The sequence below is a fragment of the Arvicanthis niloticus genome, chromosome 30, assembly GCF_011762505.2.
Source record: "Arvicanthis niloticus isolate mArvNil1 chromosome 30, mArvNil1.pat.X, whole genome shotgun sequence".
NCBI classification, from domain to species: domain Eukaryota; kingdom Metazoa; phylum Chordata; class Mammalia; order Rodentia; family Muridae; genus Arvicanthis; species Arvicanthis niloticus.
This window is the reverse complement of record NC_133438.1, coordinates 4,224,083-4,239,499: the sequence shown is the minus strand read 5'-3', so window position 1 is coordinate 4,239,499 and position 15,417 is coordinate 4,224,083. Positions and strand designations below refer to the sequence as shown.

At 43.2% G+C, this 15,417-nt stretch overlaps 1 protein-coding gene across 3 annotated transcripts; it reads left to right on the top strand.

Annotated features, from left to right (window-relative positions):
• The first annotated feature begins 5,702 nt into the window (after positions 1–5,702).
• LOC143440795 (olfactory receptor 2A1/2A42-like) lies at positions 5,703–12,127 on the top strand. Of its 3 annotated transcripts, XM_076927595.1 has the most exons (3): positions 5,703–5,981; positions 7,220–7,433; positions 9,453–12,127. In XM_076927595.1, exon 3 carries the CDS (start codon positions 9,454–9,456, stop codon positions 10,417–10,419), a length of 966 nt encoding a protein of 321 aa, XP_076783710.1. In that variant the 5' UTR covers positions 5,703–5,981; positions 7,220–7,433; position 9,453; the 3' UTR covers positions 10,420–12,127. The 3 variants fall into 3 exon arrangements, with proteins under 3 accessions (XP_076783710.1, XP_076783709.1, XP_076783711.1); XM_076927594.1 differs by lacking the exon at positions 7,220–7,433 and having other exon boundaries at positions 5,705–5,981; XM_076927596.1 differs by lacking the exons at positions 5,703–5,981; positions 7,220–7,433 and adding an exon at positions 6,063–6,196.
• The last annotated feature ends 3,290 nt before the right edge of the window (positions 12,128–15,417 follow it).

Genomic DNA, 15,417 nt, shown 5'->3' with positions numbered 1-15,417 from the left:
GGCAGGTGGATTTCTGAGTTCGAGGCCAGCCTCATCTACAGAGTGAGTTCCAGGATAGCCAGGGCTACACAGAGAAACCTTGTCTGGAAAAATCAACCCCCCCCCTCCCAAAAGAGGATGACATAAACTCCATTTTAGGACCATGCTTGCCTTCAAAAGGTAAGTCATTCATTCCAGAAACTGATCATAAACACCCCTAAGTCATCAGTTCTAGGACCAGGGCTATAAAATTCCCCATCCAAAGAACAGCCTGGAGATAACCACAAGGATGGGGAAATATCTTATCTAGGATGGGCTTTTGTTCTGGGAAGCCTCATATGGTTCGGACATCTCATCCTGTTGTTAAACACTCATGACACAAGAATGCAGTCCACTGACCGCCTGAACACAAGACAGTCCAAAATTGACCCATATAACATTCTGGACACCCACCAATGAAGTTTTAGATTGACTAACCCTAGCTAAAATTCTCCTAGTTCCCTATAGAAAGGCCTGCTTACCTTTGTCTGGGGTCTTTGTCATTTTGTAAGTGGAGGATACCTGCTGCATACAGGCTTCTTGCTTTCCCAAAATCAAAACACTCTTGCCAATTGCATATGTGAGTGATACATTGTATCACTGTTTCCCCAAAGTTAGCAGTGTCTGCAAACACATCTGTTGACGGTTTAAAAAAAAAAAAAGTCCGGTGACATGGAACTGTGGAGAGCTTTCTGGTGATTTTGAAAAGGACAGTGAAAGATGGAGGACAAAAGAGGAAATAGAGAGATCTAGTGGTCTTTTGTTGTTACTTTTTAATATGTACGGTTGTTTGTATGTTGTGAAATACACATATGCTGTCAGTGATCAAGGAGGCCAGAAGAGGGCAGCAGATCCCCTGGGACAGGAATTACATTGTGCGTTGTAATGAGTGCCTTGGGAATTGAACCCAGGTCCTCTGGAAGAACACAGTGCTCTTAAATACTGAGCTAGCTCTCTAGCCTCAAGAGATCATGTTGAAACTAAGCTGCCAGATCTAATAGTCATGTGACATCAGACGTGAGCACTGTTGTGCTTGCTTTTGCTTCTAAATATCCAGATCTGGGGCCAGTGGTATGGATCCGTGGGTAAAGGTGCTTGCCCTCAATCCCTGAGTTTAATCCCCAGGAACATTGAGGAGGAAGGAGCAGCTGGGATCCCAGAAGTTGTCCTCTGACAGCACACACCCACGCTTACATGCATGCACAAACAGTAAATAATAAGATATAATTAAAAAAAAAAAAACCCTAATGTTCAGGTCCCCTTCAGGCAGCTGTGGCTGTGAGGTTGGAACACTGGAAGATGTAGTACTCTCTTCAGGACAGAGAAAGGGGGAGTTGGTCTGGTTGCTAAGCAACACTTAATAGCCCAGCTCTGGAGATGAGTCACCAGGAATAAGACAGAGCAGAGGTAGTGGGGGAGAGGCCACTCCCTACTCTCCCAGGGTGACTCTCTGGACTAGGGGAAGCTTGTAGATGCTTCATTTCATTTTGTAATGGTCACTATTTGTCATTTCACATTTGTTTGCATAAATTTATTCTTAGTTGTTGGAATGGGATTTGTTGTTTTGTTTTTCTTTTGAGACAGGGTTTCTTTGTGTAGCTCCGGATTTTCTGGAACTTGCTCTGAAAACCAGGCTGGCCTCGAACTCAGAGATCCACCTGCCTTTACCTCCTGAGTTCAGGGATTAAAGGAGTGTACCACTATCACCTGGCCAGATCATGAATTTCTCAGGGGATCCCCATATTCACAGTTATTTTCCTGAAATGTTTAGATTTCATGGCTTCTTCTCTCCTTTTTTCCTTCCTTTATTCCTCTTTTTGATTCAAGGTAGACACACTACTGTTCAAAAAGCGCCCTTGAGGAGGTCATCAGTAGTCTTTGGGAATGTAAAGAGGTTCTATAACCGAGTCCTCAGCGTGCCAGCATAGATGGGGGGAGAACTTTGACAGCTGATGGGTGCTGCAAGAAGGAGAATCAGTTTTCCTCAAGGATGTGGCCCCTGGTAGGCTGCCTGTGCCGGTGTGGATGTGGGCAGCACTCACCAGACTCAAGAGAGACGTAAAGTTGGCAAGTGGGTGCAGTGGAGGGTGTCCTGGAAAGAGTTGGCTGGGACAGAAAGGACGAATACAATTGAAGTACATAGAATAAAAAAAGTATATTTTAAAGTAGTTTCTTACATTAAATTCCTAAAGATGCCTTTTCCCCCTGAGTAGAAGATTCATTTGTGTTCCGCGGGCCTCCCGTGTCCCCTCCTCCCTCAAAAAAGGACACGGAGGCAGTGATCGGGTAGTTACTACAAACGAGGCTTTACTTGTATCAGCAAATGTGAAAGACCGTGGAAGGGCCAAAGACAGGAAGAGGCACAGCTTAAATACACCCTAGAGTGACGTGTTCACTTCTGATTGGCTGTTCACCCCATATTACGCCCCGGGATGGGCAGTGACTTTTGGCGCTCTTTTGCCTTTTTGCACCTGCGCAGTTAATTGTTTACTAGTGGAGAGGACACGATGTCTGCACCATCTTGGAATGGTGAATATATCACCGCTGACCACGGCTTCCTACACATTTGCACACCTATAAGGTTTCTAGTATTTGATTCTAAGTTGATATTACAGTTTGTGATTATTTCCCTGAGCCTAAAGTTGCATGGGAAATGCAATGAATGTCCTGGACATTCATTGTAACTGGACAGACAGAAATGAAAATATTCTAAGAGACAACTCTCTTTGAGCCATTTCTTTTCCTGAAAGTAATCCCCTCCATTCCCAAATAAAACTCAGTGGTTTGACAACTTGGTCTGTCATTAGTTCCCTACCCCGAGATGTGTAAATGTTTGTTAATGTCTCCCCAGGAGTAGTGGCAGACAATAGATGGTTAGCTTTAATTGTCAACTTGATGCAGGATAGAGTCACCTGCAGCCAGAGTTTCAATGAGGCACTGTCTACAATTGGGTTGGCCTTGGACATGCCTATAGGGAATTGTCTTGATTGAATCAAAGTTATGTAGGTAAACTACCTGATTCCACTTTTACAAGCTGTGTGTCCACCTTTCTTTCACACACACAGAAAGAAGCTGGGATGGGTTGCTAAAAGCCCACTGTGAGGGGCATCATTCCCTAGGCAGGAAGTCCGGAACTGTATAAGAATGGAGAAACTGAGCTTAAGCAAACGGCAAGTAAGTGAGCATTTCTTTCTGCTCCTGATGTTGGATGTGATGTGACCAGCTGTTTGAAATTCAAGTCTTGGCTTCTCCACAATGATGGACTATAATATGGAATTGTAAGCTGAAAATCACTGCTTTGCCCTGCTGGGAGCCTTCCAGCCTGGAGAGGTTAGTGGAAGGGTACAGAGTAGGATTCAGGTGTGACTTTACAGTCTTAGGGCCTTTGACATTCTAGCTCTCTAACTATACTGAAATGCTGATGATCACTCCTAAAAAGTCCTAAAAACTTTCTTGCTCTTTCTGAGGGTAAAATGCTGCTGGCTTAGGTGATTAACACCTGTAGCCTAACAGTGGTGTGGGGGTTGGGTGGGATTGGGGTGGGGATCTGGGGTAGGGATTAAATAGTGTGGCCTTTGTTCTATCTCAGGGACTGAGTACTGGCTCTAACTTTCAACCTGCTAGTAGAATTCACAGGAAGAAAAAGAGACACTTGGAAAAGTGATTATAGCATTTTTTTCTAAGTTGTAAAAAGTTTCCTTTGAAAGCTATCTAAGAAAAGGGGTGTGGGGGGGGGAGAGACAGAATGAATGGAAAAAAAAGGGCTAAGAGAAAATTGTACTCTACTTTCTCTTTGTCCTCAGCTCTCATACATTTTTCAGAATATATGATCACATGGTAAAAATTTCATCACATAAAAGCAAATCAAAAATTGAAATAGAAGTTTACAACAGAGAATGTTTGCATGCATAGTCATTAGGAGTAATTTATTATTACATTTATTATTTATTATTACATTATTATTTATTATCTATTATATTTTATTATTACATCCATCACCTGTCAGAGCTCCACAGGCTCATTGAAAGTTGAGAACCAGACTTTCTCCTACTCAGAGCACATTCTAAGAGGTTGTAAAACAATTAACCAAAGGGCATGAAAAAGGAACTAACGATTTCTTATAGGTGCTAGGACATAGATAAAATGTTGCCTGGGTTTATCTATACAGAACTTCACTCTGGCACTCTCTCTGGCTTTTGAAGTCAGTGCATTCATGTGCATGTACTCCCCCACCCCTGCAACATACTTAAATAAAAATAAAACAATATGTGAACCTTAGAACTAGGAGAAGGGAGACAGAGATGGAGAAACAAAGCAGGTTAGCCATATATTCAGACAGTGTAAGATTCTAGAACAGAAGAGGAAAACAAAGAACAAAAATGGAAAGTTGAACAGACAGTGTAGCTTTTTATAATATGGTTGCTTTCTAATTCTTTGTCTTTATAATAGTTTATCTACTTTGGTTGTGGGTTCTACTTGGGTTCCTCCTTTATCTACCTCTTAACGGTATCTTCTCTGGCTCAGCTCAGCTTCTCCTGGCTCAACTCTCACCAACTTTCTTCCAAGTCTGCTAGCCCAATTCACTTTCAACTGTCTCTTATCTTCACTTTTCAAAATCTCCCCTCCCCTCCCCTCTCCTCCCCTCCCCTCCCCTCCCCTCCTCTCTTCTCAACCCCTACTCAATCTTCTTTCTTCCCACATCAACCACCTCTTCTGACCCTATTCTTCTGTCTCCTGGACCCTACTTTTGCCTCCTCTTCTTCCTCCTCCTCTCTCCAATCCCTTTCTCTATCCCTAACTCTCTGCTCCTGCTGGCTTTTATATCCACTCCTGTTTCCATAAGTTCAAGAGTCAACTGTCACCAAAGAGCATAGAGTCATTTAAATGGCTAGTCACATAAAATATTCATATTACAAACTCAGGGAGACACAAAGACTGAAGTCAGAGGTGAAGAGAGAAGATGCCAAGGAAGGGATGGGAATATGTTGGCCAAGGAGAGTGTTGGACGTTGTGATAGAAAGAACAACAGAGAAATACTAGGGGAGATAAGTAGAGACCCAGAGATAAGATAGGAGATAAATTAGAGTTGAGAGACTTAAACTCTGAGGAGATGGAGAAGAAAGGAAGCAGGGATAGCACGGTGCATCTGATGGCCAGAGTTTGAGTCTCAGGACCCATATGGCGGAGGGAAAAAATTGACTTTTTGTTTTTTTAAATATATGAATTCTCTGCCTGCATGTACACCTGCATATCAGAAAAGGGCATCAGATTCCTTTATAGAAGGTCACGAGTCACCATACAGTTGCTGGGAATTGGACCCAGGACCTCTGGAAGAGCAGCAGTGCTCTTAACCACTGATCCATCTCACCAGCCCCTAGAAAGAACTGATTCTTACAAGTTGTCCTCTGGCCCCCAATACTCCTCAAAGACAAGTAAACAAAGAAATAAATAATGTGAAATCAAAAGAGAGGAAGCAAAAGAGAGATGGAGAAAATGATAGAACAGAGAGAAATTTTCCTAGGTTTTCTCTCAGGGTGATCTTCAATCTCACATCTAGAAAAGGTAGGTGGGGTCCATGGGGACTCAGGGCCAAGATCAACCCACTGAAGCCTCATTACTGATGGCCAATAATGGGTTCTTGTGGGAGTCAAGTGTGGTGACAATGTCCTGACCCAGGGAGAGAGCAAAGTGGAAAGTTGTAATTGCTTCTCTGGTCCCTCTGTGTCAGAGCTCTCTATGGATCTGGGTAGAGGGCTTTAACTCACCTTATGCTGATCACAGTCTGGATAATTTGCTATTTTTTTTTGCTTCTGAGACCAGGAGCCTCATGCATACCATGTGTCCTTGGAGGTGGGAAGGATCTATCTATCCATGATGAGAATATGTAGCCATGGAGCAAGTCTGAGTGAGGAACTGGGCACAGAATGCATGTGGTAAAGGAGGAGGTGAGGAGTTTCTGTGAGGTGAGTCTGTTGAGGTTTCACATTCTTGAGGGAGACCCACAGGGAGTCAATAAGATGTTCTGAGATTCAGAGAACCCATTGTTCAAAGCAATTGTGTGCACAGAGGGCAGAAATGTTTCTGAGTGATTTATCCTCCCTCCATCTTTCTTCTATCACAGTCTTGACCCAGTGTTTGCTAGATATGTCTGCAGGCATCTCTCATGATTGACTTCCAGGTACCTATGACTTCAGTGGGTTTATAGCCACTGGAAGACTTAGATATTTGTGTATCTCAGGTTCAGCCATGTCTGTCTTCTAAGTCCTGTGCTCATCTATCTAGGATGTGCTCATCTATCTATCTAGGATGGCTTATTAGACCATCCTAGTTTAGGGATCCCACAAAGGCCTAAGAAATGTAACACGTAAGAAGAGTCCTGCATGCCTCTCTTCCTTATACTTGGCAGGCTAATGCAGGACATCAAGTTTGAGTCTAGCCTGGGATACATAGTGAGTTTCAGGATGACCTCAGCCACACAGCAAGCTCCAGTCTCCAAAAGTCAAAGAGGAGAAAAAGGAGTAGGTCCTCGAAAGAAAACTCCCTTCTGTAAGAGGAGCATGAGTTTTCTGCCAAAGGCTTAGGAGAATTTGAAAGTTGCTTATATAACTGTGCATATGGTACTTTGCTAGAGCCAAAGTCCACATTCCCACTGAGAATAGAATCCAGAAGTCTTCTTAGATGTCCCAGTCAATCAGAGTATGTCACCCTGTGATTGACATGTATAACGGCAGTTCCATGATGCTTGGCAGGACCTTGGCTAGAACCACAAGCTCATCTTTTCCTTCCCTCAGCACACCCCAGCCATTGACCCCCTTAGCCACGTCATGCAAACCCACACTGGACTCTTACTTCTTTTTTGTGCCTATGGGCTCTTGCCTTCAATGCCATTTCCCAAGTCATGATAGACGCAATTCTGACGGCTCTGTTTGAATTAACACACTCTTCAAATAAGCTTATAAGTGATGTGCAGAGACTGTCTGCATCTTACAAATTAAGAAACGGAGATTTGGAGTCATTTTCTTTTCAGACATAGAATCAGTATAGAGCAAACTGGTTGAAGAGATTGCCCATTGCCCTGGCCTGAGGGGAATTCAGCCAGTGACCTGGGGACGAGGGAGGGTGAAAGAATGAAAGTACAAGAGACACAAAGAAGAAGCGCAAGTCTAAAAGTCCTGATCAAGCGCTTAAATTTTAATTCCAGGCGAACAGGTTATAAAGACACAGCAAAATGGGATGTTTAGGCAAGGATTATTGCTTAAGGCTATCCCACCACCATATTCTCATTGCCTAAGACCATCCCACTGATGTAACCGACTCCCAGGAAATGCCAGACGTTCTTTAAGTTCCTGGGACCTGAGACCTGCGAACGAACGTCCTTTCTTAACCTTGTCTGACTAGGCTTTCCAGAACAGCAGGTAATTTCATGAGGTTCTCTTAGAACAGCAGGTAATTTCCTGAGTTTGGCTCCTGGCAGCCCATTTCTGCCATGCTGTTCTTGTCCTTTCAACTAACGACCTTTGGATACTTCATCAGAAGACCTTGAAGTCCAGCCTGGGATGTTTCTGCGAAGGAGCCTTGGGGGGTGGGAAATTGTTGTGGTCTCCCTAAGGTAGGCCCTCCCTGGAGAGAAACAGGCCAGATTTTCCCATGAGCACTTTGCTTTCTTATTGTTTGTCTAATCTGGACCCTGCAACAGAGAGTTAGAGCTGACCCCAGAGGTTTTTTGTGCTGCTGTCTCTTACAATGTCTCTTACCTTAGCCACTGGTACTGGAGAGAGATAGTGAGGAATAAGAAAAGGGGAGAGAGGGAATGGAGGATGGTGAGAGATGAAGGGGAGGGGGAACAGGAAGCAGAGGGAGAGGATTGGGGAACAGATGAGGGAGACAGATAAGGGACCATTAGAGGCAGAGGTGGGGACAGAGACACTGAGAATTCTAAAAAAGCATAAGTAAGTGGAAGAGGGAAGGACGGGGAGGAAGGGAGAGGGGAGCAAAGGGCACAGGAGGCAGCTGGATAGAAAGGTGAGGAAAAGGCAGAGAGACAGAGAAAGTTAAAAAGAGAAAAGGGAGGGAGGTTGAAGGAAGGAAGGGGAAAAAGAAGAAAAGAAGGGTAGAAAAGAGAGGAAGGGAAATGAAAGAAAGGAAGTGGGGGTAAGCAATGTTTGTGACAGGGGTTGGCATGCATTGTGAGAAGCCAGGGGTAAATGTTGGTGGGGGGAGGGAAAGGCAACTCTAGGAGGGGAGGGAAGAGAAGAACAGGAAGGAGAGAGGGGAGGGGAGGATAGGGGAGGGGGAGAGAAGGGGAGGAGGTGTGCCTCTGACTTGTCTGTGTCATGGAACCTTTGTAGAGAAGTTTCTTTCCAGCAAAATTGAGATGGGCCTCATATGATTGGACATCTTGTGACTTAATCTTGGACACAAGCACAACCTTGGACCTTAGAAATGATGGGTACTGAGTGGAAGGATGGCTGGTGAAACAGGGAAGAGGAGAAAGGAGAGGGGCAGCAGAAGGTGGTGTCAGCAAGCTTGGTGTGTAGAGCACCCTGGGCTTATGTTGACTGTGTGTGGGGGTTACTGGTCTCCAGAGTGGGCTGGATCTTACAACCCCACACCTGCCAAGTGGCATGTCCCACCGTGTAAGTTTGGTATATTTTTGAGCTGAAGGACTGAATGAGAAATGATGATGAGTTAGGGTTAGGGTTGTGTTAGGGTTAGAGGGGCGGCTTAGAGTTGGGGGTCTTAGGGTCTTCTGAGGATTTAGACAAAAGCAGCCCAAGTGAACCTGAATGTGAATTATTGTGTCAGATGCTGACGTGGTGCTAGGGAGACACGGAGAGAAAACAGAAGGGGATGGATAAGGAAAAAGTAAGGGAGGCAGTGGGGAGAGAAGAAGAGAGAGAGGATGGAGCACAGGAAAAAAAGAGAGGAAGAGGGGATAAAGAAGGAGAAACAGAGGAGAGAGATTGGAAGGAGTGAGAGGGGGAGGGAGAGGGATGAGGATGACAAGAAGGAAGAGAGGTGGACAGAGAAGAGGGAGGGGGGATGAGAAGAAGCAGAAGAGAGACAGAGGAGGGAGGGGAGAGGAGAGGCGAGAAGGCTGGGGAGGAGAAAGAAGGGAAAATGAGAAGAGAGGGGCAGAGAGAGATTTTTTACAAAACGATACGGGAAAATGTATTTTAATCAATTAATGTATTCTCTCTCTGTTTGTCTCTCTGTCTCTGTCATTCTCTCTCTCTCTTTGTGTGTGTGTGTGTGTGTGTGTGTGACCAGAGAGGGGGATGTCAGGAGGGGAGGGGGATGAGGACATCAAAAGAAAAGTGAGGAAGGAGTGTGCTGGGAAGGGAGACAGAGGGAGAAGAAGCTGGGTCCTGCCATCCCTTATATTCCCAGTCCAGACTGGCTGCAGTGACCCTCCTATTTGTCTCTGTCTCCAGGATGAGCCCGGGAACTCTCAATGATTCAGGAACCTCGGAGTTCCTGCTGCTGGGACTGTGGGCCCCACCTTCCCTGCGCCCCCTGCTTTGGGCCTCACTACTTCTGGCTTACCTCACCACTGTGTTGGGTAATGGTGCCCTAGTGGGATTGATAGCCCTGGACAGACGACTACACAGACCCATGTATCGCCTGCTGACCCACCTGGCCCTGCTGGACACGGCCTATGTGAGCACCACGCTGCCGCAGGCGCTGGCACACATGGCTATGCACCGTGCCCGCCTCTCCCTGGTGGGTTGTGGCGCACAGCTATACGTGGGCATCTCCCTGGGCAGCTGTGAGGCCATCCTCTTGGCTGCGATGGCCCTGGACCGCTGCCTGGCAGTGTGCAGACCCCTGCATTATGCGACCCTGGTGACCGCGCCCCGCTGTGCAGCGCTGGCTGGAGCATCCTGGACACTGGGCTTTGCACTCTCTGTGCCCAATGCGGTGGCCGCACTGCGCCTGCCCTTCTGTCCTGGGAAGCCAGCGGTGGACCACTTCTTCTGCGAGCTGCCTGCAGTCCTGAGGACAGCGTGTGCGGACACCACAGCCAACTACAGGCTGGTCTACGGCCTGGGCGTGCCAATCCTCCTGGTACCCTTGGTTCTCATCCTTGCGTCCTACGCCTGGATTCTGGCTGCTGTGCGCAAGTTGCCTTCTGCTGGGAGTCGGCGCAAAGCTCTGTCCACCTGCAGCTCACACTTGGCGGTGGTGGGACTATTCTATGGCACCGTGAGTGCTATGTACCTGCGGCCCAAAGCCTCTAGTGATCTTCCCGCTAGACACCATAAACTGGTGGCAGTTTTCTACCTGGTGGTCACGCCTGTCCTCAATCCACTCATCTATAGCCTTCGAAACAATGATGTCCACATGGCAGCCCGTTATGCCCTGGCCCGGCTGCGGGGGACGCGCACTGTGTTGCACTAAGCCACTTCTGCAGGACACAGAATTTTCTCTCAGTCTGGTCTGTTCAAATTCCATGGAGGTATCTTTCTTTTTATTTTATCCTTAAGTTTTTGAGAGAAAATCTCAGTATAGCCCTAGCTAGCCTGGAACTCGTTGGATAGACCATGCTGGATTCGAACTCACAGAGATCCACTTGCCTCTGCCTCCTGAACTGGAATTAAATGGACATATCACTACATAAAGATTTCTTTGAAAAAAAATCTTAATATTATATCTTTGTTGATATAATTTCTCAGAGTGTATTTTGATCATATCTATTGGCCATACCTTCCTCCAACTCCTCCCAGATCCACCCCCACCCACTCCCCAACTTAATAAAAACACCCCTTGGATTCAGTTGTGCTCCATAGATATTCATGGGTGTGGGGCTCTTCAACTAATCATGCTTGACCAGACAAACATTCTACCTAGATGTGAGTCACATCCCCAGGCCTGTTAGAACTTTCAAATAAAGAATTAGATGATAAATACTTTTAGAGTTGCTATGGCTACTTCACTTCTGTATCTGTGGAGGGAGGGAGGGGGAAGTGGGGAGGAGAGAGGGAGAGGGAACAGATAAAGCAAGCCAGAAACTTGGGGCTGCATCCAGAAAACTGTTAGTGGACATTGGTGTCTGGATATCACAGAATATCTGTGCATCACAAAATCTTTAGTGAAGATCCTTTGGAGGGACTGGAGGAAGGGAAGGAAATGGGAAAAGCAATGTAATTATATTTTAAGTAAAAATGTTTAGGAAATTGAAAAAAATAAAAGTATTTATTTTATACATATGTGTGTGTGCCTGAGTGCATGCATGTGCAGCAGGTGCACGCAGTGTCCAAGGAGGCCAGAAGATGCTGTATCCCCTGGAACCAAGGTTACAGATGATTGTGAGTACCATGTGGGTGTTGGGACTCGAACCCAGGTCCTCGGCAAGAGTAGCCTTAAGTGCTGAACCATCTCTTCAGCCCTAACTCTTTTACTTTCTAAATTTCTTGAAAATGTAAAAATAATTTGAAGATAGCAAGGCCATGTCTTAGCAGCCCTGACATCAGGCAAAAAGCAAACTCATCTCAGAAACCCAAAGGTGGTGGGCCAGGCCTGTTATCTCAGCACTAGGGAGGCTGAGGCAGGAGGATTGAAAATTCATTGTTTACTATGGTGACTTTTTTTTCTTTTTTTATTGGATATTTTATTTACATTTCAGATGCCATCCCCTTTCCCCATTTCCCCTCCATAGAAAATCCCTATCCCATACCCCCTTCTCGTTTTTGCTTTTATACAATTTTTTTTTAAATGTCAACCAAAGGCTTTATAAGTTTGGTAATGCTCAATATCAATCAGAAGTGTAACCCAATACCCAATCTAGATATATCAACTATCTGTGACTGGTGAAGACATGTGAACATCTGCCTCCATGTCTGGCCCCCCTCTCTCTTTCTCTCTCATCACCTAGCTCCTCCTCTCCTCCTCCTCTCCTTACTCCTCCTCTCTCTACTCCTCCCACCTTAGCTCCTCCTACATATCACACTTCCTGTTAAAATAAAACTTTTCTCTCAAAATACAGTTAGAGCATAACTATACTAATTTATGTCAGTAAGGTGCAAGAGAGACCTAATACCCAGTCCATCATTTTGTTGACTAAGCAGAACCTTTGTGTTCTCTCCTAAATAAAAGACTTAGTTCTGAACCTGGCTTTTTTTTCCTTGGCTTTAGAATGAATGTCAGCTGAAAACCATCCTCTCAAATCTCTGTCATTATATACATTTTTTTAATGATAAAATTTACATAAGAAACATGAGCATGACTAGAGGGGCAGGACATATTTTCTACTAAAGTTCACTTTAGTGGTCCCACAGTTTCAGAACAGTCATACAAACATTCATGCACACAGAGGATAAAACCTGAGAGTCAAGTATCTGTTAACCAGGGGCACTTAAAATGTCTGACTATTCTTTGAGAGGACCTGAGTTCACTTGCCAGCTCCCCATGGAAGACAACAATCACTCACTTCTAGTTCTTAATATTCAAAACCTTAATCCTGTTTCTGCAGTTCCTACATGCATATTATTAAACAATCTTATACAGGAAAGTTAACAAAAATATTTGTTTAGAAAAGAATTTTGTAACCTAAATCTACCATTTATAACCTAGCTCCAGAGGAATTTATACTATAAATTCACCATCATTCACAAATCCTATATAATACAGTAGTGTTGAAAATGATGTTTTATTTCAAGATTAATGTGATAAATGCAGAGTTTTGAGGGCTAAATTTGGACAGGGCCATGCAGGAGTGACAAATGGCTTAGAATTTATGGAATATGGCCCACCAGTTAGCAAACAACTATGGGTACACCCTAGTTAAGGCAAAATTCAAAGAACTGTGTCCTGAAGGTTTCATGTTGTTATGGAGTTCTGTTCTGCTTGCTGTCATGATTTTCCTCTTAATCTAAGAATTATATGAAAACTCAAAAGGGGCTTCAAGCACCTCATTGAGTAGTATCACTGGCACTCAAAATAATAATGCTTGATCTTTTCCAGGCTGGAGTAAAGTAATGATTCAATCACCACCCTTGGGAAGAACAAAGAGGTGTAGATTGTCAGCGATAACCACCACCCTTAGAAAGCATTTGGAAAAATAGAAGTTAGTGAAGCATTATTAAGGTGTTTTTGCTACTGGCTTTGATGTAGAACATCTTAGGGAACAATATTAAGTTCAGAAAGACATAATTTGATTAGTTAAGCCAGAGTATTTTTTTACCTTTAAACTTTTTTAACAGCCCAGTAGTTATCCTACTGTTCTGCTCTCTGACAGTTCCGCATCCCATTTTTGCTCCCCATTTTAATAGTATGTCACACCCCTCCATATCCCTCCCCTGACAGGCCTTCCAAACTTCTGGTGCCTCAAGTCTCTCAAGGTTTAGGTGCCTTTTCTCTCACTGTGGACACACCAGAAAGTCCTCTGCTGTTTATATATTGGGGTGTTTTTAAGGGCACAGAACAAGGAAAATGGCAGTATTGGCTGATGTGATTTTATCTGAGGCTAACCAGTGATGATCATTTTCTTATACCCATCTTGCTCTCAGCTTTGTGATATGATTTAATAGGAATTGCTGATCAGTACACTCATATTCAGATGATTCAAAGTAAATATGACTGATCTTTAAATAAAAGTGTATGTATGTGATTCTTTTAAGATTCTTATTGAGGTTACTATTAAAGATAAATAATAAAATAATTGTTCCTTTCTTTGTAGTTGTAGACTGCTGCCTGCTAGTCAGAGAAACTGACTGAGAAAAATACCTTGCTTGTCTACACTTTGTCAAGCTATAACAAGTTGCTTACGTGTACTATGTATTTTTTGTAAAAATGTTGGGAACATAGTTTTGCTTTTTTTTCATAGTCATTTAGTAGAAGAAAACTAAAACATAATCTTATACTTCCTGAAAGAATTTTCTGGGCTATGAAAGCCATGGGAGAAAGAATAAAGTATTCAGAACATTGTTCTTTCCACCCATCAACTATATGTATGTATGTACATGTGTAAAGTTTGTCTGAGGGTATGTTGGAAATTCATTCTTTCCACCTTCCAAGTACACACACATACACACACACACACACACACAAGTGTGTATGTATGTATGTGTATGCATCTATGTATCTTAGTATTTAATCTATGTATTTATGTATCTGTATATCTATATATTTGTGCATTTATTTAAATTTGTATATATGTATATGTATGTATACATATGTATATGTATGTATACATTTATATGTATATATGTTTATGTGAAAAGTTCATATGAGTATGTGTTGGAACTTTGTTTCATTCATTGTATGTATATGTATGTACATATGCAAAGTTTGGGTGTGTGTTGGAGCTTGCTTCTTTTATCAATTGTGTGCATAAATGTATGTATACTTTGTATGAAATTATTGGAGCCTGCTTGTTGGAACTTAGTTCCATCTGTCCACCAGTACTTGTGCATACTTGTGTAAGTGCATAAGTGTATAGATGCATATATGTGCATATGTGAAATCCTTTTTGTTGGAGCATTTCTCCAGTCTTATGTGTGAAAATACATGTGTTCGTCAGTCTGTCTACCTGTATGTTTGTCTGTATGTCTGTTATGGATCTTGTCATTATTCAAACATTCTGTGTGTGTGTGTGTGTGTTTGATTTCCCCCACTTTATCTTTGCTAACTGCTGGCTGCCAGAACAATCAGGCCCAGTTGATTTCATACACTAACACCCATTAGCTGCTCTCAACACCAACTCCCTAGTGACTGCCTTCCTCATTTTATGTCAAAGCTTATCTTTGTCACAGAGTCATATAAATTTTATATATTGAAGAGATTGTTTCAACACTCTAGGCTGTCTTTGTCACTTTCTTTACTGTGTCTTTTATGGTACACTTAAAAGTTGAGGATTCTTGTGTAAAATGCATGAAGGTAAACCCAGTCATCTCTACTCATATTGCATTCTTTCTGTGTAGGTTCCTGTAATTGTGACTTCTTAGTAGAACATTAAAAAGCAGAATGCCAATGGAAAATCTTAACCATATTTTACATTTTAAAAAAGTAATGTAATTTTAGGTGTGCATGTGTGTGTGTGCGTGTGTGCGTGTGTGTGTGTGATTATGTGAATAAATAAGTTCAGGTAAATTTGGAGCCCAGAAGAGACCATCTGATCCTTTGTAGCTACTGTTACAGGAGGTTGTTAGTAGCAATTGGTGGCTTTTGATATTGAATTGGTTCATCTACAAGAGCAGAACATGATTTTAATTGTGGAGACATCAGTCCATCTCTTGTAATATTCTATCAACTTGATGATAATAATATTTTTTTACTGTTACATTCCTAGAATAATTCATCTAACTCTTAGAATGGATCAGGATTATTTTACCTCTTTATTGAAAAGAGGAAGATTGCTGTAGGACATTGTGGAAGATTATAGGAGAAAATGTAGACCTC

Bases quoted from the DNA above. Each gene is read 5' to 3' on its own strand.
- LOC143440795 (XM_076927595.1), top strand. From the start codon at position 9,454: ATGAGCCCGGGAACTCTCAATGATTCAGGAACCTCGGAGTTCCTGCTG.